The 22,992-nt window shown below is 36.3% G+C and overlaps 1 protein-coding gene across 1 annotated transcript in view; it reads left to right on the forward strand.

Moving 5' to 3' along the window:
- RYR2 (ryanodine receptor 2) overlaps positions 1 to 22,992 on the forward strand; it is a 406,115-nt gene that overhangs the window by 90,968 nt on the left and 292,155 nt on the right. The window contains exon 3 of the mRNA XM_026846439.1: positions 14,002 to 14,106. Within this exon, the coding sequence (XP_026702240.1) occupies positions 14,002 to 14,106 (105 nt within the window). The remainder of the gene's footprint in view (positions 1 to 14,001; positions 14,107 to 22,992) is intronic.

The raw sequence follows: 22,992 nt of genomic DNA on the forward strand, positions 1-22,992 counted from the left end.
CCTAATAACAGCTGAAAGTTGTGTGCAGTATTAGTAGGCATAATAGTACAATTTAGGAGGCTTGTACTGTCATCTGTAACGTTTTTTTTTTTTTTTTTTTTTTTTTTTTAATTGTAGTGGAACAGATGTAGAAAATCCCATTAAATCAGTTTCCCTTTATAATTTATAGCCCAGTAACTGTTTAAGCTTCCCATTATTTAAAGATTTAAATATAAAAAGAAGCAAATATTATGCTGGAAAATGTTGTCTGAAATACATCTGTGACACAAGCACCATGATGTAGGAAGTTCAGATATGTAGTGTACAATCCCATAGTTGGTTTGGTGAGTTTTCTGCAGGCTTATGAAAATCTGCGTTTGCTGTGATTTAGCTTCCAAGTCCTGCCCTTTTTAGCACTGTTCCTGTTATAAAGGAGAGCTGTTAGTATTGCATGATGGCTTTAGCTATTTGTATTTTGAACATTCTGTTCAAAGCAATGCCCTCAATTGCTTCTCTGATGGGGTTTGGTGCTTGAGGGTTTTTTTCCCCATTTAGTATGAAGTCTTGGGACTCAATAATTTTGGGACTAGGCATTAAGGACTGGAAGCACATTATTTGCCTTCACTAAATACACAAGCTGTACTGGAATACCATAAGAAAGTTCTTGAAAGATAAATAAAGTGATACATAGAGCAACACCAAAATATTTTGAGGTGGGAGTTCTTATTTGCTGTACATTCATGCCTGATGAAGGTTACAACTGGGAGCTGTTCAATGCAAGCACAGCCCTGGGCATCTTTGGGCTTGCTGCGGTACCCTCAACATCATGATGAGGTTACACAGCGTGCATATTCTGCTAAGTCCTCTAGAACTCAGCACTTTAAATATTTTCTCTGATGGGTTTAGAGCAGAATGTCCTTCGTTAGTACACGCAGAGTAGTTACAAAGCAGTTGTTTGAATTTTAATTAGGCTGATATGGACCTGTGCATCTGAAAAACTGAAAAAAACAGATTCATAAATCTGTGTGTTTCAAGCTAAGAACACACGAAAGTGCAAATGCTTATTTTAAGCCAGTTAGGCGAACTTTTGTCTGAAGTAGCAGTTTTAAATTAGCTCTTCAGCCCTGCTCGGCACTTGAAGTCGAGTTATTGTTACTTTGTACTCAGTATTTTTAAGCACTGTTGGGCTAAATCTGGCTCAGTTAGACTCCTGTGAATAATGCCAGCCCAATGAGCTCTCAGAAGTTAGGGTGAAGAAATGTGGCCTATTAAGTGAATCTGTATTTCTTTGAGGTAAGTAATATCAGTTGTATCTGAAATGAAACAAACAAAAGAATATTAAGGACTTTTGGTTGGTTTGTTTGTTAAGATTTTTTGAAACTCTTTATGTTTTGGGCAGTGATTTTCAAGTTTCTAGGCTTTTCCTCCTGCTTACTTCCTGATGAAAATGAGGAAGATTTGTGTTTTTTAACAACAGAGGGAATGCTGTAACTTGCTATCATAAGAAGTATTTTCAACATTAAATTGAGGGTGTTGGTTTGTAAATAGTCTGGGTTGGAAGGCAAGTGGAAATAGTTTGGAAGTTGAGGATGTATGTTTTGTGTCCCTGTGCTTGAAACACAAATGTTTTTAGTAACTGTCCTGATGCTGGCAGTGGGGGTTGTCATATACAAATACAAGCATAACTTTATCTGGTTTCACAAGTGGAAGAACAGTTGCTTTGTTTTGCATTAAAAAAAACAGAGGCCAGATGGTAAAAAAAAAAAAGTGATTATTATCTTAAAAGTATGCAAAAATGCAGAAGGTCAGAGTGGGCTGCTTTTCCTGGCTGTTTAATTATTTTTGAATAATAGCTGGAAGTTTGATGTTTGTTTGAAAACCTGTAGATGTGAGTGATGGACATGAAGTTGATACACGAACCATCAACCACACTGATGTCTCCAGCCTGTTTTTTCTTACCAAACCAACATGTCTGTAACAGCTGGAGGATGGGAATAATACTGTGGTTTCCCACAGTATGATTAGTGGCTTAGAATGTCCCTCTCTGTCTTTTTTGGTTTGGCCTTTTCAAATCCTATTTATAAGCCAAAAGGAGTTTTAAGGTTCTCTGTGCCTCAGTGCAAGGTTCTTGTGAAGGAGTGATGGTGTGCAGTCTACTTTTGCACTGTCTTCAATCTGTTAGTTGTGGAGTTGTGTGAACTGGAAGGGGTTGATGCTAATGTTCCACTTAACTGAGTATGAGATAGTTTTTCTTGTCTTCTAGAAAGTGATATTCTTGTTAATGTATTGAGCCCCTGTGAATAATACTAATCAATGTTTTTGAGCTTTAACTCCTTAGAAGTTCTCTCTTTCCTCCCTACTGGATATAAAGAATGTATTTAGGAGGGGAAGTTTAGTCCATATTCCAGGTATTTGTATTCTTCTCTTGACATATTTTCAAAGATATCATCCACAAAAACAATGCCTTTCCATGAGAACTGACTTTTTACACACCATAAAAAAAAAGCATAGGAAACTAATGTCACTGGGCTGATTTCAAAAGACTGATACAGTCTTTCCTTAACAATCCTGCAAACTCTACCTCTATCCCATATCTAAATGCATTTAATGGTAGCAGAGCTCTAAGAATTTCAGGTTTTCTTGGTGTTTGTCTGGGTATTGATCAGTTTTATGTGCACAGTGTGTGATGTTTATAGCTGGTGATAAGGCAATAAATGAGGAAAATATGAATCAAAATCAGTAACAGCCATCATTCAAATGGCTTTAGGTAATATGGGATGAATTAGTTTAGGTAGAATGCTCAAGGTGTGTATTGATCCATTAAAAGTCACAGCTGGGACAAGTTATTTCTATATGAAGGAAAATGTCAAAGCTCTGTGACATTTTGAGTACTGTGAGAGAAAAAGAAATAGGCATAGCACAGGACTTGCATGAGACGGTTGGACAGGGGTCCTAGAAAGCAAACAAACATTCTGCTCAGTGCAATATGAAGTATGAATGGTCTTGGCAAGAAACAGTTTGAGTGGTGGTTATTCAAGAAATTGGAAAGTCTCGTAATACAGAATGTCTTTCTCCAGTGTGTATAAATTAAGTATTAGGCAATGCAAAAAGATCCGTAGAAATGAAGTACAATCGCAGTGAGGTCTTATATTAAATAAGAAACATGCCCACTGTGTTTAGCTATTGTGAGAATAAAGTTTTAATATGCTTTGAGTGTTATATTTGATATGTGATTTGGTCAGTAGTACACTAAATTAATTTGACCTGTTTTGGCTGATACGGTTGCAACTATGTCTACAGATTAATGACTATAAAAATCTCACTTTCTTTTGATATTTTGAGTTTATAATTCTTTCCCATTGTGTATGTTTCCATCTTATTTATCATGCAGGTTATCTTTACCTGTAGTTTCCATTAAAGCTCTTATTTTCACATACACATAAACCACATAATTCGTATTAGGATTGTTTTATTTCTATAGAGAGGTGGATTCCTTAGGAGAATTAATTAAGAGTTCTGGTTATTTTGGAAAATTTGCAAGAACGTGGAATTTTTTTATTTTTTTAAAATCAATACCAAACAAAGGCTTTTGAAATCCCCAGCATAGACATGCACATTAGTATAGGAATGGAACATCTTTGCTTGGTGTCCTGGTTTTGTGTGGGAAATCTGCATCCAGCACTTCAGCTGTGCCCTCACCCAGCTCAAGAAAAATTAATTCTATCCCAGCCGAAACCAGGACACTTGGTAAAGTGAAAGTTGAGATACTGGTAAAATAAAATTGAAAACAACTATAAAATAATAAGTGGTTGTGCATAATAGGTATCTGCAAAGGTCTTAATACTGTAGTTAATATATGATGTCAAAATATGAAATTTTGTAAATGAGGAACTTGAATACGGTAAAAGAAGACTTCAGGTTGGCGAATGATTGTGACAGTTGCATGTGGGGGTGATTATATATAAACTTCTTGTTATTTAAGAATAGCAGGAAAAGAGTAAAAGTCCACATAGTTTGCCAGGTCCTTGAGACTGGCTTTCCTACCTCTGAATTTTTAAGCTTTATTATCTCCTGCATAATTCACTTCTGAGCAGGTGGGTTGTTTGCTGGGAAATGCATGTGGGTATTTCTGTCTAGATGTTACTTTGTGGAAGCTTTTTGTGCTGGTGTGTTACTGAATGATAAACAGTCTCCTTTAAAGCAGCAATTGTTTGCTTAACAGCTTAGTAACAGTATTTTGGCACCTTAGACCAAAAAAAGGATGAAATCTGAATCTTTAAGAAGCTGAACAAATAATCACTAATCAGTCTTCCAAGCTTTTTGATTTTGTAATCAATAAAGGTACACAGCAAAATAAGTGTTTATTTTCTACATCATGCAGTGTATGCTCAAATGCAGTGCCATGCACAGTCAAGCAGGGGCTTTATACATTTACAGATAAACCACAATTTCTGAGTATACATGGTGAGATTTTTTTTAAAGTAGATATTTATGCTTGAAAGTATTATTGCACTTTTTATGAGCAGTGAAGCTCTGGCAGTGTATGTCCCTAATTCCATGAAGAATTTCTTGCCAGGTAGCCCTTGCTCTTAGGACTCCTTGTCTTTCTGTCCCTGACCCAAATATCTGCTGGAATTTTGCTAAAAGTACAAGAATTTAATCATCAAAGATACATTTTTTTGATTGAACAACTTTTCAATATATCATGTTTGATTTGCTTTACATTACAGCAGTGAATGTGTATACCTTTGAAGAGAATTATATAAATTTTTATATAATTGTTATTTTACATTAAGTAAATCAGATTTAAGCAGTCTGGGGTGCAAAATAATCTGGAGAACATTACATCCAGCCTGAATCAGAACAGACATATTACCTTTAAAAGACATATAACAAGAGAGAAAAGATGAATTAAAGAAATGAGGTGGGGTATGCTATTCATCTTCATAAACTGGCTTTATAATTTACTAGTTTTTTGCCACCTAGTAGGAGCTGGCACACCTAAATTTAAATAAAAGCACATCTAGCTTCTGTAATGCTGGTGGGATAGACTGAAAATTCTGTAGGCAGTTGCATTTTGTTTGTTTTGAATTTTTTTTTAATTGAATTAAGCACATGAATGGGTATTGACACAAAACAGAATGTATGCATTATTCATTTTACTTATAAAAAATTATTTATTCTACGTATGTGTAAATAAAATATAGACTGTTAATATGCCATTTAGTACTGTAAGTGCCTAAGTGCATTGTTGCATCTTGCACAAATGATTTTGATAGCTGTGTATGCTTTACTACTTTTAAACTGTGTTGCCCAGGAGAGAGCTGATGATGCATCTCCTTGCCTTTGTTTAAGGACAAGTCAGAGGTGACTCAGAGCATAAATTCCCAGTTCCCCATTCCAGCAATATTTGATAGGCACCAATTTTCCTGGTAACACAGGTTGACTCTTTATTTCGGCGACTTAAAATGGAAAAGGGTAATAATTGAAAACTTATAATAAAGTCCTTAGAATTTAAATTTTGGTGTCCATTGTGGTGTTTTATAGTGGATAGCTTATGAGTTAAATAAGCGGTTTAGCTTCTTTTAGACATACTGTTTCACGTTCACTGAAAAGTGAATATATTGCTCATTAGAGTTGATGTAGGGTACTCTGTAAGGGTTAGTATTTATATTTATTTGGAATTTATTTTTACATGTTATAATTCCACTGTGAAGATTTCAGCTATGGGATCAACTTAACAGTAAGAGAATCTCTGCAAATAATGTCCTATTGGTTATTATAGGGAGGTAAGATTTCTACTAAGACAGGTCAGGCCATGTCAATTATGACAGCCACAAAAGACATGCACTTTTGCCCCACGTGTTTGATTCCAAAAGATTGTAGGATTCCTACTTTGAAATATGTATGTTTGTAATGTGCATGGTTTATTAGAAATCTGGTCAGAGATTAGGAAGATCTTCCTTGGGTGTTTGCTATGCTTTCTAGAAAGGGGCAAAATAGTATTTATTTATAAAGATCATCTTTCTGATGCTGCAGGAATCAAAGGGTAGCTGCTTCCTCTTCCTTCCAGGTTCAAAAGCAATAGTACCCTTCCAACTGATAATACCCTAGATTTTTCCATTACTTGTTACAGTAGCTACAAATACAACATAATCTCTAAGAATAAAAGAGAACTGTAAAGTTTTGAATAATGCACATAAGATTAGCTTAATAAGGTAGAATTTGAAGAAGAATCATGAAGTTAAACAAAAAATGTTTTGTTAATTTGGATCTGTACCTAGAATCTCTGTAGCATCCTATGAGATTTTAAAATTTTATTAATTAGCATGGAATTTTTCTAATTGCCTTAAAAATGAATATATTTACACTGCATTAGGGTGATACACTATTAGCTAATGTTCATCCAGGCTTCTGGCTACAGCAGTGTATATGTATGTTGTCATGGCTGTTGAGCTGATTGACCTGGTTTATCTCTTCAGGCTGAAATGTAGTTATATGGCTCCTTATACAATATCACTTTTATCTGTTGCTAAGAGTTTTAAATTTTCAGAAAAGAGATAAAAAGGGGAAACAGCTCTCAGTAATGTAGATATGTTGGAATTATATATAGTTATAGAGGAGACCTGAGGGAGAGATGGAGGACAAGAGAAAAAACCTCTTAGCCTTTTTTAGACATGAAATGTATGAGGCCCTGAATGTAAAAAAAGCAAACATCATACTGGGAATTACAACTTCCAAGCAGTTAAGACAGTTTGCTCTGTTAATAACAAGCTGTTGTGGTTTAACCCCAGCTGGCAACTAAGCACCACACAAACACTTGCTCACTCCCCTCCCCCAGCAAGATTGGGGGGGAAGAGAATAGGAAGAGTGAAAGTGAGAAACCATGTGAGATAAGAACAGTTTAATAACTGAAAGAAAATAAAATAGTAATAATAATAAAAACTGTAATGAAAAGGGAAATAATAAAGTAAGAGAAATAAAACCCTAGAAAGACAAATGATGCAAATGAAAACAGTTGCTCATCACCAACTGACCAATGCCCAGCCATTCCTCAAGCCGTGCCCCCCCTGCCAACTTTCCCCCTAGTTTTATTGCTGAGCATGAAGTCATATGGTATGGAATATGCCTTTGGTCAGTTGGGCTCAGCTGTCCCAGCTGTGTCTCCTCCCAACTTCTTGCGCACCCTCAGCCTCCTCCCTGGTGGGGGGGATGTGAGGAGCAGAAAGGCCTTGGCTCTGTGTAAGCACTGCACAGCAATAACGAAAACATCCCTGTGTTATCAACACCGTTTCCAGCACAAGTCCAAAACAGAGCCCCGTAATTGCTACTTAAGAAGAGAATTGACTCTACTTCAGCCAAAACCAGCACATAGCCTCATGACCCTTGACAGCTCTTGGGATCAAAGTTGTGTCCAAAGAGCTAAAACTGAAAAATTGTAACAAAAATCTCTGATGTTGTTTTCAAGCATAAGATAATATAATTGCACTTATGTAACAACAAAGTAGAAATAGGTTTCTTATGGTTTTTTAAAGGAGATTGTGAGAGGGGGAAAAACCCAAGAAGCTGTTTCCATCTGAATGTTACACCTTGGGTTTGTACAGCTTAAGTTTAAGGTAATGCATTTTTCTTTGCCAATGAACTGTTCCACTGTGACCAGCAGATGACATGCACTATCTGAAAATAAGACTAGGGAAGGATTTTGGTCTTCACTGTTGTGCTGACTCATAAAAGCTAGTAACTCCTTGTGATAAGACAGAGACTAATGTAGATGAGTGTTTCTCTTTGATACATGAACAGAAAGTATGCTCAAGACTTTTTTCACTGCTGGGTTTGTCAAATCTAACACTTTATTTATGAGAGAATTCTTCACTCAGAAATGTGAATAAAATAGGGAAACTTTGTATATATGACCACAAGAAGAGAATCTTTTTAAAAAATGAAAAAAAATCAGTTGTTTAGGCCAGATTAACAAGATATAATACAGGTGATCAGCATGTGGTGACATAGGCGAACATCATGATTCAGAAGAAGCACTGAGGACTTGGAGCTGTCTTGTGTTCTAGGTTTGAGAATTAATTGATTGCAGTGTGTTTGGGTCTGACCTCAGTTGTACCACTAGTTGTTTTTCCCTGTGTTGGTTTCCTTTTCCTTTTTTTTTTTTTTTTTAAATTTATTCCAGACCCTATTCTGGTTTAATTCTTCTGTTATTCCTGTGAGTTCTTCATTTTTATCCCCTGAAACAGCTGTTCTATGAACCAGGAATCTTTAGAGCTTTCAATTGTTCACAAGAAACTTTTCACTATGTGAAAAATGACATTTTTCAGGAAGTAGAACTTGACTGGATTTTAAAAGTTTTCCCTAGAAAAAAGTGAAGAGCATACTTGTGACAAAAGACCACCTCCCTTGTCAAAACTCTCTTCCAAAAACATGATGGCATTACAGATTTTAGATATAGTAACAGAAAAAGTTATGAATGTTGAAAACTCTGCTTTTAATGGAAGCAACTGTTTCAGATGGAAATATCCTGTAAAGGTCTCATACAGAAAGTGATGATTTCAGATTCTAATAGTCATAAACAACTGAAAGCGAGGTTTTTTCATAGGAGGTGGCCAGGCAGCCTTCATGGTCTGCTAATGATAAACATGCAGGAGCTATTGAAGGGTTGTTATTGAAGGGTCCTCTCTTCTAGAACTAAAACTGTGAGACTGATAAGTCATTCTTTGTCTTTTCTCTTTCGGGATTTGGTGAATATGATTCATCCCATTTGGCTGATGGGACTTGTCTTCAGAGCCATGTATTTCTGTCCTGGGTCCATCTTTTTGATGACAAACTTGAAAACACAGAAAGCTATGCCTTCTAGGTAGAATCCTAGAAGTGGATGTTTTTACTTGGTTATATTGAGTCTGTTTCATCACTGTCACCAGACAGAATTTCATTTAAGTAGAAAGGACTGCCAAAAAGACTAAGATGTATAAATTTAAATGTAACTTGAAAATAGATGATTGATTCAGTTTCTTTCAGGCTACTCCCACAAATAGGGCTGCAGATGTTTTGCTCAAATTCTATACTAAAATTAATTTTCTGAATCTTCCTACTTGGATTCTCAAAGCTAGGCATCTAATCAATGTGCTTATTTTTAAAGTTAGGAACACCCACATCTCTTTTTTTTTTGACAATGATGCAAACTGTGGATGCTTTGTAAATCAGGTTGCTTAGTTAGGGTTTTTAGGTATTGATGTGTGAATATTTAGTGTACAGTTAATAGATGAAATACCTACAAGTGCATTTCACTGGGAATTTGGTTCGAAGAGAAATAAAAATAACCATAAGCTTAGGAAAACAACTAGGAGGCTTGCAAATAACTAGGAAGAGGAACAAGCTGAGGTAAAGCTGCTTATTCTTAAAAACATAATTGTGTTTGCTGGTGCAATTTATTTTTCGTCAGTCTTGTACTAATATTCATGACAGGCAGAAGTTAAGTTTACATTCACAAGATTATATGCATCATATTATATGAGCAAGTCATACATTATTGTGGCTTGTTAACACAGTGTGATCATCACAATAGTGACAGTGGGACTGAGTTTTGCATCTCAGGCTCTTGCTTTCATTGTCATCACGCTGGAGTATGGCATGCTTGTAAATAATAATTCACTAAAACCTGAAATGGTGCGTAATGAATACATCCAGTATCCATGATTCAACTGTGGGTTGGACTAGAGTTGGAGATATTTTTAAATAGCATTTCAAAAGCTTTACTCAAAACACCTTTTTAATAAAGGGTATGATTATCTAATTTGCAAATCTGCCTCCCGCAGAGTAAAGCATAATTTACTATGCAAATATTGCTACAGAAAATTAGTGTACACAATAAATACAGTTAAAACATCAGGAAGAATGAAGAATTCTCAAATTTTCTAAATAATCCAGCAATTACTCCAGTAATAGATATGCTTTAAAAATTTCAGATGACAATTACATTATTTTATCTTAATTTTGCTGACTGTGCTATTACAATGATGATGATCAATAGAAAAAGTTAATAGTAATTTATTATTTTTCTCCTAGCAGTACTGAATCTCCTTTTGAAATTTAATATTCAATTTCTAGTTTATTTGTGTAATAATCTGTTTTTTTAATCAAGCTACTTGCATATTGGGTTGTAATTATGACTGACTAGATTGCCTAGGCAAATAATTAACGAGACAAATCTTTTAAACAAGAACTAGCAGTGAAAATCAGTAATGTTTAGCTCTGAGAAACACTGAAGTTGCTGCTTTTTACTTTTTAAGTCACTGGGTTTATTTTATATTAAAACCCATTAAAACCAAATTGATTTTGCAAATATGTCAAAAATAAATAGAAAATAAACTACTTTGAATACTGCCATTGTTTATCAGAATTTTCCACTGATCTGTTAGGTTAAAGATAAGTGATACAGAGTCCCTGGATTGTCCAAGGATCTCATTACATATTCCATAGCAAAACAAAACAAAAACCCCCTTATGGAATAAGAGCTATTTTTCTGTGCCTTCATTTAGAAAGTCACTGCAGCAAAGTTGAATACAATAAAAATTGATGGAAAAGAAGGTTGAGGATTTCCAATATCGTTATTTATGTCTGTTGATACATGTGCTTTTGAACACTGATAAGTTTTGGGGGTATAAATTGCGTTCTGCTCTCAAATTAAAGATTTGTTATTATAATTAAATGTTGACATTTTCCAGGTAATTACAGATTGTTTTTGTATTTATTAAAAATGCACTGGTGGGTGTTTTTTAGACATCTAGGAAAATGTTGTCTTTAAAATTCTTTCTTATTTAATAATGTATTCATAGTCTAGCAAAGCAATCGCTGAAACACCTGCCTACACATTTGACCTGCTCTCAGAAAAGTCTGTTAATGCGAACTGATTGCTACAGATTTTCCTTGCAGCCTCTAACACATGCAGTCACTTATCAGACTAGGAACTAAAAACTACACTGTAATTTTCATGGATACCTTTTGATGGGGAATGTTAGGCTTCCATATAATACAGAATACCTTTCTTTTTCATATTCCTTCCTCTGTCTGTATGAGGTAATATGAGAGATAAGGTAGATAATCAGAGGACTGGCAATGATTCTGTGTTTTTCCTTTCTCATTTTCATTTTATGCTTTGAATAGATGGAAAATGCACTGTAAATAAATTTTTAGTATATTTAAATGAGAGTTTAAATATTATGTGGAATTACTATTTTTAAAGGGGGCTATTCACAATAGGAACCTTCAGTCTGTGTCTGTATGCTAGCCTGAAGCCTTGTCTTGTAAGTCCAGAGCTTTAAAAGCATCAGCATTAATATAGACTGTATAGGGGTGAGCAGAGCTGTAACTGTCTGAGCTAAATATGTTGACAGCTCTTCATCGGTCCCATGTATGCCTATGTTGTTGTACACTGTTGTAGACTGTATGCAACCATGCCTGTTGGATCTTCAGTAGAGCAGATTTGGGTGAACAACTACTAGAGAGAAGGAGTCCAATACACATGTTTCATCACAAGCATCAGTAGATGCATTTTTCTTTGGCTCTTAGGGGAAACACTGCTCACTGAGTGCCACCGAGTACATAGGCATTCAGGCAACAGAGGTGAGGTGGAATAATGTTCTCTCCCTTTTGTCTTGAGAAACAGAAGCTGGTTCTAACATTTTGCTAGATTGTAAGAAGGTGCCTCTCAATTAAAGCAAGATGATCTCATATGGTGCTCCTTTATTACAGTAGTCTGGCTGCTTAAAGTGTGCCTTACCTGGTATGAGAGTAGCTAAAAAATGTTCATTGTGACTTCATTCCTCAGTTTTATTGGGGAACGATAAGATGTTCATGGCTGTCTTAAACATAAAGGAGAATGGAATCAGTGAAGGAGGAATGTCCTAATTATGTTGGCTTGATCACCCTGTGAAATGATGCAGGATTTTCCATATTTTAGAGTGTATAGCCTGTAGGGTAGGTTTACTAGTAAAAAATTTTGATAGTTCACAAAATTGTATGGGAGACATTCTGCTATCAACAGTCTTGCTTTAAATAACAGCAATAACAGTAGGAACACTGTTACAGAGACTTTGTTTGCTTAGATATATTTGCTATAAACAGATACAGAAAACGTAGCGGTGGCTCATTCCTGAGCACAGTGTAAGGAGCATCTTTTTCGGTTTTGTTCAGACTCTTGTCAGTCAGGCTTCACTGGAGAGAATTGAGAGCTAGCTGGACTGTCAGAGTATTAATTTCTGTGAGGCTTTCCAGAATGGAAGATCATACTTGTGTTTACTGAGCAGAAACCACACTTTACAACCTGCAGTCTTTGAGTGGTGTCTTCCCTGCTTTGTAAAATAAGGGCTTAGGATAGTACTTATATTACAAGGATGTTTTGAAGAGAAATGAATTCATTGTCTGTTGGCTTAATACCAGCATGAAAAGGACTGTTGTAGTGTCTGGGTAACTACAAAAGAAAAATGTTAACAAGTACACAGACAAGTAAGTAGAGGCTTAAAAATATTTCATGCCTAAGTATCATTGCATAAGTCAGGCAAAATCCCATGCAAAAGAGGATGTTATTTAATGCTTTTTGATCTGGCTAAAACTTTAGCTTAAAATACCATTTTACATTAATTTTAAAAAAATATAAATAGTGGAAGGTAATGAAATATCTATTAGTTAATAAACAGACCTGAAATACTGTAGTTAGGATGAATGAACAGCAATCTAATAAGATATTAATAGTGTGAGGTATTCTGAGTAAACTAACTTTTGAAAAAGAGTGGATGAAATTTTTTTTGCAACTACCTTTTACCATTTAATTTTTGAAGCCTTGGAAGAGGCCTCTTCAAACTGTACACACTTTGAATAAATATGCAGTTTTACAGCTTTAGTGGTAAAAGCATCCATGGTGTAAAAAACTGATTTCCAATAGTCAGTAAAAGTATTCCAAAACTAAAATACGCCATTAACATGAAAGAAAAAGAGAAAGAACATGAAAGAATTTCTGGAGGCATGTAAAGGTTTGTAGGAGTTGCATATTCTTCTATTAACAGAAGAAAAGATCCCCACATAAAATCTAGTTTTACTTTGTAACTTAGACATAGCTATTACAAACCTGTTTCAATTTTATTACAGATTTTTATGCTAGTCTGTAAAGCCACCTTTTCAATAGCTCAATGATTTTTTTCAGTCATGACAAGTTAAATATTTATTTTTATAAGACTCTCTGATTATATGCCACTTATAACATAATATGGTGAAACATACTGCCCTGCAAGTCTGAGAAGCTACTATCTTGGCCTTGATGCTCAGTGTCTAATGTTTCTGCTACAGAAAATTCATCTTGACCTGGAGATCATCATAAGGATGAGGTCTGGCTACTATCAGTAGCCTAAGGACTGAATTTTGTTTTCCCCACAATGTGAACATAATGGCTAAGATACATGTTCTGTATGCTAATGTCAGAGATACCAGCGCTTTGCTTAGCATCCTTTGACAGTGTTTTTTACTTCCAGAGTGATTTTTTTCTCCCTAATATCTAATTGTAATTTTCTTTGATACACCCTGTATTGATGCTTCTGTTGCTTTCAACGAACACCTCCAAGAAGAGTGTGCCTCCATTTTCCCTGTAATCACCACTAGGTTTGTAAAGGGAACTGTAAGACCTTCCTCTCTTCTCTCTTCTCCATCCAGGCTGATTTAGCTCAGCTCCCTCAGCCATGCAGGGTGAGTGCACTAGCCCCGACAAACTCTGTGATCCTCTGCTGAACTTGATTGCAGTTTATTGGTTATCAGCTTGCAAAGGCTGAGCAGAGGCAATGAATTGCTTCCCTTCTCTTTGCTGGCTAAGCTTTTAACTGTTGCAGCCCAATCTGTGGCTGGCTTTCATAGCCTCAAGGATACAGTAGATCTTTCAGGTTCATGGAAAGTGAGGGAAAACAGAAACATAGGAAATTGCTGTTCAGCAAATCTGTCGCTAATGTGATCTCTTTTTTTTCTTTCACCTAGAATGTTCCACCTGATTTGTCCATCTGCACCTTTGTGCTGGAGCAGTCACTGTCAGTACGGGCCCTCCAGGAGATGCTGGCTAACACAGAAGAGAAGGCAGAAGGGGTAAGCTATTAAATACACACTTTTTTTCATCTTGCAAAATACAAGTTTTTCCCACTGTACCACAGATTTAATGACTGGCATCAGCTTATAGCATCAGGAATTACCTATGTTTAATTTTCCTTTTTTTGCTTCAGGAATGGTTTGATTTTTGAGAAATTCTAAAATTCTAAGCTTTATGAGCATTTCTGACTCTATTGATAGAGACTGTCAAATAGTCTTAAAATGACTTGGATGTGTGCTGTTTTTCTCTGGAAATAATGAAATTATTCTGTGTGGCTTGAACTACAATGTCCTATAACTCACCTTTAGAGCTGGGAATAGAATGTTATTGAATCTCGGTGGACAACAAATATGGAGACTAACACATTTTTGCAGCCTGGAAGATGAAGTATATAGCAATAATGTTAATTGTTTTACTAGCAAATAGGTATTTACAAATCATAGTAGTGTCATTAATGTTCTCTACTGTGTAATTATTTTGATTTGTTATGATGTAGTTGAGTGTTCCATATATAACCTATAGAGTTAATTTGAATGCCATGCTCCAGCTCAAATCCTCTAAGCTGTGAGGAAGGATGACTGCAGGCCCAAGAGTTAAACAGATAAATGAGAAGTAGGAGTTAACCATAAGTTTGTCACTCAAGAAAGCTGGTAGGGTGTCTTGAGTCAGTCCCATAAAATGCCAGGCACTGAGCCTGAAAATGGTATTTGGGAAATGAAGTCCAGAAGTCCCATGGATGTTCCAAGGTCTGTGCTGTCAATGAGAATTTTTCTAAGGACTAACTCCAAAAGCAAGAGAATGAAAAGCACATTTGAGAAAAGAGGTGGTACCAGAGTAAGCAGATACATGCTTCTATGGGGATTCCTCTTCCCTTAGTTTGGAGTTACTGAAACCAAGAGTAAGCAGATCCACAGGAAAAAGATAAATAAATTCAGAAGAATGGGCACACACAGGCATAACGCCAGAAATCACTGTTCAGACCCAAGGAGATGCAGTGATAACTGTGTATGGCTGTATGTGTGAAGTAGAGCAACAGTCTTCTTTCAGTTTATTCCCACCAGATGTGGTCAGGAGCAAAAACTAAAGAAAGTGTAGGGGAGTGTGTGTTAAAGTAGTGCTACAGGGCAGAACAGAGTGAGTGAAAAAAACGTTTAATTTTCAAATAAATAGTATTGAAACTTTTTTAAAAATTGTAACATTCATTGGCAGATTTTCTCTTGGGCTGTCTTTAGAAGCATCTTAGGGCCAACTGTTAAGTGAATATTTACTCTTAATAGAGAGATCCCATCCAGAGCACACAGGATAAGAAAACCACGTTCTCTGAAGAATGGTCAGAAAATGTGAGCTTGGGGATTCTGCTGAGAAGAGGACATTTGAAAGAGAACTTTGTAAAGGTCTCAGCTAGAACATTTACACTAGTTTGGGACTATTTTCTATGCTAGATGTGAGCAGAAAAAGTCTTTTATAGGATGCAGTGACTGATGGGACCTACATACTCCAAGCTGGAAGAACCATGTTTGATGGTAATCTGGTATTTACTGGAAGCAGTTATTGATGTTTTCTGTGCATAACCATGAAGGTCAGATTTCTGGGCATTCACATCCATGCCTAAAGAAAAGTGATGGCGGTGGTACTGATGCACAGTGCTCTGTACTCACAGATCTTCTCAGATGCACACAAGAAAGATGAAGCAAAGTCTCTGAGTGTGATCATGATATGGTTGTTACCTGCTTACAGCGTAGTTTACTGTGCTCTCAATGCCTATTAAATCCCAACACTAGCAGAAGATACAGAGCTACAGCTATACCAGCCCAGAGAGCTGGTGTTCGCTAAATAATGAGTATATTTTTACTGCAAATTCTGCCTGGGTTCTGTGCAAATGCATTAGGAATCTGCTTGTGTGTCCCTTGCATACTGATATCTTGATATTAGAAGAGAATACTCTTGAAAATAGTAGCTTGTAGATGATCAAGGTCATACTGTTGTCGGTGTCATTATTCTTTCTAGTAAGTCTCTGGAAGTTGACAATAATGATAATACTGAAGTGACTGAATATGTACTTGTTGATAAATTAACACAACTGACATTTTGTATCCGTATGTAGATTCCATGAAAATATATATATGTAAAGTTTTCCTTGGCCTGTATAGGTATTTATTTATAGGGTGGGTACTTTTGTTGGCAGCTTCATATTTGTTTGAAGTAACTGCATTTTGCATTTAATGACTGGTGTGGTTACTTTAAGGTTTCTGAGATAATTTTGTGTATACATTTGAAGTACTGTTATCTTCCTGGAGCTCCATCAATTTTTTTGTTTTAGAATAACAGTTTTTTCTTACATTTAGGAGAAGATAGTACAGCAATTTCTTGAGAGAATATTACTATAAACTGGATTGCATATGACCTCAGTTTCCTAAAGGAAGGAATCCTGCAAAGGGAGGTCTTTTCAACCCTCAATTACTTTTCATTATATTAGAAGTCATTAAGGCTGCTGTGTTTAAAAGTGGTCTCCTTGTGCTTTGATTTTTGTGGTGTGTACTCTCTACTGCTATGTTTGTATAATAGCTATTATTATTATATAACAGGTAAGTCAGCAGTAGTGAAATGGCTGAGCAATATAAATAAAATCTTATGCTGACTCGACTCAGAACAATAAACAGCTTTCCTTATGCTTAAGAAAGAATAACTGTATGGAGTAACTGGATTTAATTTTAATTCACAATTAGTATCTGCAAGATTACCTCTGCAATAAATACCTACTTTTTAAACACAAGAATCCCAAAATGAGAATTTCCATACTTCATGAGATTAGTGATCCATCTGTCTGAGCATACCTATTTCTCTCTCCTGAATCAGCTAAATGCTACTATCAAAGGTAACAGTGGAAAATGAGTGAAATTTTGTAAGAAAGAATGTGTAGTGCTGTTTCTTCTAGCCCTAGGCACTTCATTCTCTGAGATTTTATCATTTCCCTTTAAAATATCATGCTTACCTCTGGCAGTTTATTAAAACATTGAAATTCATAACTTGATTTTATGCTTTTGGTTTAAAAAATAAAGCCACAACTTGTTTTGTTTGCTCAGGCACCATTATTTACACTTTTCATTTAAAACGGGTAATTTTTGATTTTGCTGGGGACTTAAGTGCTATATGCATGTGCTACTTTTATTGTTAGTTCATCCACAGAAAAAGGACCAGGAAAAACAAAGAAGGGAAGAATCCTGTGGAAAGAGAATAGCAAATAATCATACAAATGAAATCTATCATTGCATGTGTGCCCAGAATCTGGGCTCTGGTCTCTTAGGCAAGCGGAATTACAGCTGCTCTGTCCTAGACAGCCCTACAGCCTAGATATTATTTTGTAATTTTTTTGTCTTGGTTTTTGAGTGTAACTTTTTATTATTAGAAGAGCAAGTGAAATATGAAGCTTGAAATCCTTAGGTTTATATAAAGCATTTAAGACAAGAAAAAGCCTTCATGTTGTGTATTCCTAGCCTGGTTGTTAAATTTTTCCAGTGAGTCATATTTGGAGCCTAGTGCCTTGTTTTTCACTAAAGCTTATCAGGCTGAATGATGCTGAGAAAGCAAATCCACAGCTTTCTGGAATAATTTAGGAGGTAGTCGCCACAAGATGTTGTAACTATGTTTTGCTTCTGATTCTTTTTACTCTGATTATTTTGTGTGTTTGGGTTTTGTGTTGTGGTTTTTTTTTTGTTTTGTTTTTTTTTTTTTTTAAGTCTTCCTTTACTAGATTCAAGAGCTCTAGCATTTAGTACTTTCTTCTTGCAAAAGTATTGAAATGCCATAATCAAATCAGTTCGTGGAAATTTTCCATAATTATCTTAGAAATGAAGCCTGGCCATCTATCCATTAGTACTCAGTAACTTTCTGGACAATATAAAGCAATAGTAGAAACAGGGGTAGATAGTTATGTTCTTCCAGATGTGATGGTTACTGGGTAGGAGAAAGGGACCAAACTTTACATCCCAGTAAGAGGAAAGAAAGGCAAAGTTGCCTGTTTTACATTACCGTCAAGTGCTCTTGTGCTGGTGTACCTTCTGCACTGCTTTTTTTTCCTCAGAAGGGGTGCCACAGATAAATGCCTGGTTTTAGGTATGAGGAATGGCTTTATAATTTTGTGGGTTCTTTCAGTTTAGAGTTTTAAATGTCTTTTTCATGGAAGTTAGACAACAGATCTGTACATAGTATGCTGTTACCAGTCTCACATTCTAGGACAAGGAAAATAAATGATTTCCCTATGTCTTACTTGGACTATCTTGTATGTATATCCAGGGATTGCCTTAATTCTTATTTTCAATATGTTATATCTTGCTGATACTAGTGATTCATAAAAGTACGTACAATGACTGGTACCTTTAGATCCAGCATGCAGATTTCAGCCATGATACATAGCAGGCACAGTAGATGGTAATGCTGGTTACTACCAGTTTCTTTGCCAAAATCGGGGCCAGCCTGCATACTCTTGAGCAAGGTTGCCTACTTTAAGTCTATTAATGATATACAGGTGAATTTTCCAGATTCTACAAAATTCTCCAGCAAGTTACTTTTCTGTTGTGTGACAGTTCTAGAGCTGCCAGAAGAAAAGGCATCCAGACATATTTGACATGAAAAAACATCAGGTATTTTCTTAGTCTCAGTTGCCTCAGCAAATGATTTAGATTTTTGTCTGAAAGCTTTTTGAAAACAACCTCAAGCAAACATGCTGCATAAAAAAATAGCTATTAAAATAAAAATTTGTCAAGAGGATATGCAAATTAAAATGAAGTGTAAGGTAGCCTTCATAAACTATTGGTACTAACTCTTATTTGAAATATATTTCAAAGGTATTTTGCTTCATATGCTTCAATATAAATGATTTTTTTCTTAAGGGAAAATTTGAGGATTCAAACCACTGGTACTATCTGTATTTATGTAACAAGTGGCTAGTTTGAACTTTCATTCTATTCTAATGCATTTATTACTTCAAAGAGATCAAAAAATTGTTTTGGTACAGTGACTAGGTACAGGAATTTAAATTAGCTTGGCATTTAAAGGACATTTTATCATAAGTGAACAAGCACAAAGGCATGTATCTTTTATATTGGCTAGAACAAAAACCTGCTGTGCTTCTGAAACCAGTAAGAGCATATGATTCCTCGAGTTACACTTGCTTTGCTTGGATTTTCTGAAATATATCCAGCAGTCTCATGATATAACTAACTTACTAGTCTTTTGCCTTGTGATGACTTTTATAGTCCTTGATGATAATTATTGTGAATAAGGCCACTGAAATTTGAAAAATACAGGCTGTATGTTACATGCTATACCTTGGTGAATATATATACATATATGAAATGATACACAGAAATACACGTGGTACGTGACTTGTTTTCATCTGTCAGTATGGTGTGTGTCTTGGTGTGGATGAGAGATGTTATATCCCATACAGAGTATTGTTGTTAACTGCACCTTTTTGTTGGAATGATTGAGAACTCTTGGTAAACTTTCACAGCAGCTTTAATTTCTGTCAGCAGTGGTAAAGCATTCTTTTCACTCTGGTCTACCAAAAGACTAGTGAGTGCCAAGCCATCCATCCACAGTGAAATATCTCATTTCATAGGGAGTATGTAAAGTAAGAGGCGCCATTTCTGGTGAGAGGTAAGAGCTTCTGGAGCTCCTGTTTGCTCATCTGTGCTTTGTTCTGCCAACAAGAGTGTGCATGGACTTTTTTTTTGGGGTAATATATAGAAGAGTATGAGACTGCTATGGGGTTTGGTGGTGGTGTTGTGGTTTGTTTTTTTTTTTTTATTTTAATTTTATCAGCAAAGCAAGTGGAAAGTTCAATGTATCTGCTAATGGCTAGGCTTCATGCTACATGAATTGCTCACTAGTAAAATCAGCTGCACTTGGAGGGTAACATACTTCTCCTGGAATTGCATCTTAATGGTTCTTGCAGGACAGGTGCATCAAACTCACTTAGCCTGTATGGAACCAAATGGATTTCTTTCAGTTGCTTCAGTGTCCTTTCACATCGTGTCAGCTTTTTGATTGCTTACTAGAAAAAATGCACTACTGAAATAAGTAAGGATTTCTTTGTGTGTCATCTGTAGCAAGAAAATGAATGTGTATGTAGTTACAATTTCTGTATTTTGAATGACACCATATACTATGTACTAGAATACATCAGGATAGTGCAGGGTGCTCTAGCATTTATACTGAGGTGATTTTAAATACTTATTCAGGAAATCACACTGTATTTGTTCTTTACCTTCTAATTGAAAAACTGAGTAAACTTTAAGTCTTTTTTTGCTATTTGTCTTCCTAGACTTCATTACTTAGGAAAAAAGTTGGCTCTCATTTGCCTTAATATGCTTAAAACTGTCAATGACACTACCAGCTCATGAGGGATGGTCTTATGTGGGGTGGGGGGTGGGAGAAAAAAAAAGACAAAGGATCTTATTTCACACTTTCTTTCTCAGTAAAGATATTTAAGCACTTTCAAAAAATGCAGCATGAAGACTTCATTGGGCTGTTTGGAAATTAATTGCCTATTTCAACCTGTATGTTTGAAGTGGCATATCTCAGCTCAGAATAAAATTTATTAATCGAAATAAAAACCATTAGAATGAACACATTTTTGCCAACGAGAAACAAGCATGTTTATTCCGGTTGCATAAAATTCTGGACTTCTGGAGGCGATGAAGTCATCGAAGGCAGTTTCGGCCTCCCCTTGGTTTCTGAAGCGTCTCCCGCACAGGAAGCTGTCAAGATGCTTGAAGAAGTAATAGTCGGTGGGCGAGAGGTCTGGTGAGTACGGTGGATGAGGCAGAGTTCCGTAGCCCAGCTCGTTCAACCGTTGCAGCGTTGAAAGTGCAACGTATGGCCGTGCGTTATTGTGGAGAAGGATTGGACCCTTTCTTTGACCACTGCTGGGCGCAGCCGTTGAAGTTTCTGGTGCATTTCGTTGATTTGCTGGACGTCCTTCTCCGCTGTGATCGTTTCACCCGGATTCAGGAAGCTGTAATAGATTCAACTAGCAGCAGACCACCAGACAGTCAGCATGACCTTCTTTTGGTGCGGATTCGGCTTTGGGAAGTGCTGCGGAGCTTCATTGCGGTCCAACTGCTGAGCCAATCGTCGCTGGTTATCGTAGGGCATCAATTTCTCGTCACATGTCACAATAGGGTCGAGAAATGGGTCGTTCTAGTTGCGAAAAAGAAGTGACAATGACACTTCAAAATGGTGATTTCTGTGATTCTCATTCAATTCGTGCGGCACCTATTTGTCGAGCTTCTTCGACTTTCCAGTCTTCTTCAGATGCTCAGAAACTGTTGATATGTTTACCCCAAGTTCTTTTGCAAGTTCTCGAACAGTTGTGTGTGTATCTGCTTCCACCAGAGCCTTCAATTCATCGTTGTCAATAGCAGAAGGACGTCCGTGACCTTCTTGATCTTCAAGGTCGAAATCGCCACATCGAAATTTTTGGAACCAAAGTCGCACTGTTTGTTAACACTTGCCTGGCCATATACCTCATTGATGTTTCGAGCAGCTTGCGCTACCTTACGTCCAAGTTTGAACTTGTAGATCTGTCGAAATTTCTGTTTTGATGCAGTGTATATTATAATTTAATTATACAACATGAAAGTTCATAACATGAGCTTTTCAAAAATATATAACAGTATGCCTGTCGAAGGTACTTCCTGAAACAGATACAATGAAAATCACATTACAAAATGGAAATTAATTTCCGAACAACCTAAATTAACGTGCTGGAGATTCTCAGATCTGCTCTTTGATTGATAGGTTGCACTTGTGCCATTCTCAGAGAGAACAAGGGTCAGAGCTGGAAGCAGACTTGTGTTTGATGCTTTTGGGTGTACTGCAAACCCATCTGAAGCTAGACAGCAGCAGAAAGCTGATGTGCAAGATGATGTTTTTGGAACATTCAGGCACTGTTGCAGTATGTTTGAACACAGAGAACCAGAGCCAGTTCAATTCTGCCATTGAAATGGAATTGGGAAAGCTATGTGTTGGAGAGAGAGATGGTGAAGATGATCTAACCCTGAGACTGCAGTTTTGCACAGCTACAAAGTGGACTAGACACAAGGATTAAAACAAGAATTGTTTCAGATTCGATGCGATCCTGGGAAAGAAACAGAATAGCTGAACAAAAAGCTACTGATAGAAAATGACCAGCGTGGAAGTCACTGAAAGTGTCACTTCAATCTAACATGCTGCCATGAATACAGCTGGGAAATACTGGCAGAAATATCAGGGCAGGGAACTCAAGGTGTGCTGTGTAAGGCTTTTATCTTGGATGAGAAAATTAGGGGAATGTCTGTTTCTCTGCTTTTTAACAGTCATTTCCATAGGTATTATCCCTTTGCCATATATAACTTATAGCTGATGCAATTCCATAAAGATTCCCTGTTAAGTCCTGGAAGAGTTGGTGTTGGTTTTTTTTTGGTTTTTTTTTTTAATGAAATTTAAGCACAGAGAAATTGAAAATGGTACAGTTAAATTTGTCTTTAGAACCACAAAACTAATTTGTTGCAGTGTTTGGAAATGATGTAATAAACGGTATTTAGGCAAAATACAAGATAAAAAGATAAAACCTCCAAGTCCTCACATACAATTGCTGTTTCAGAATGCTGAAGAGTCTCAGTTTTGCTGTGCAGTACTATGTAAAGCTGAGATAGTGTCTTAAACCACTCGTTTTCTTAATGCTACTAGATGATTCTCCAAAGCTATTAATACACTGAGTTCTTAAACCAGGTCAGTCTAGCTAAGCAGTTATAATCAGTAAGCTAAGCAGTGATTGCTAGTTGGACTTTTTTCTGGTTTTGCCTCTCTTCATAACTCAGGGCTGATTTGTGAAGGTGTTG

The sequence above is a fragment of the Athene cunicularia genome, assembly GCF_003259725.1.
Source record: "Athene cunicularia isolate RWA chromosome 3 unlocalized genomic scaffold, athCun1 chr3_part1, whole genome shotgun sequence".
Lineage (NCBI taxonomy): Eukaryota > Metazoa > Chordata > Aves > Strigiformes > Strigidae > Athene > Athene cunicularia.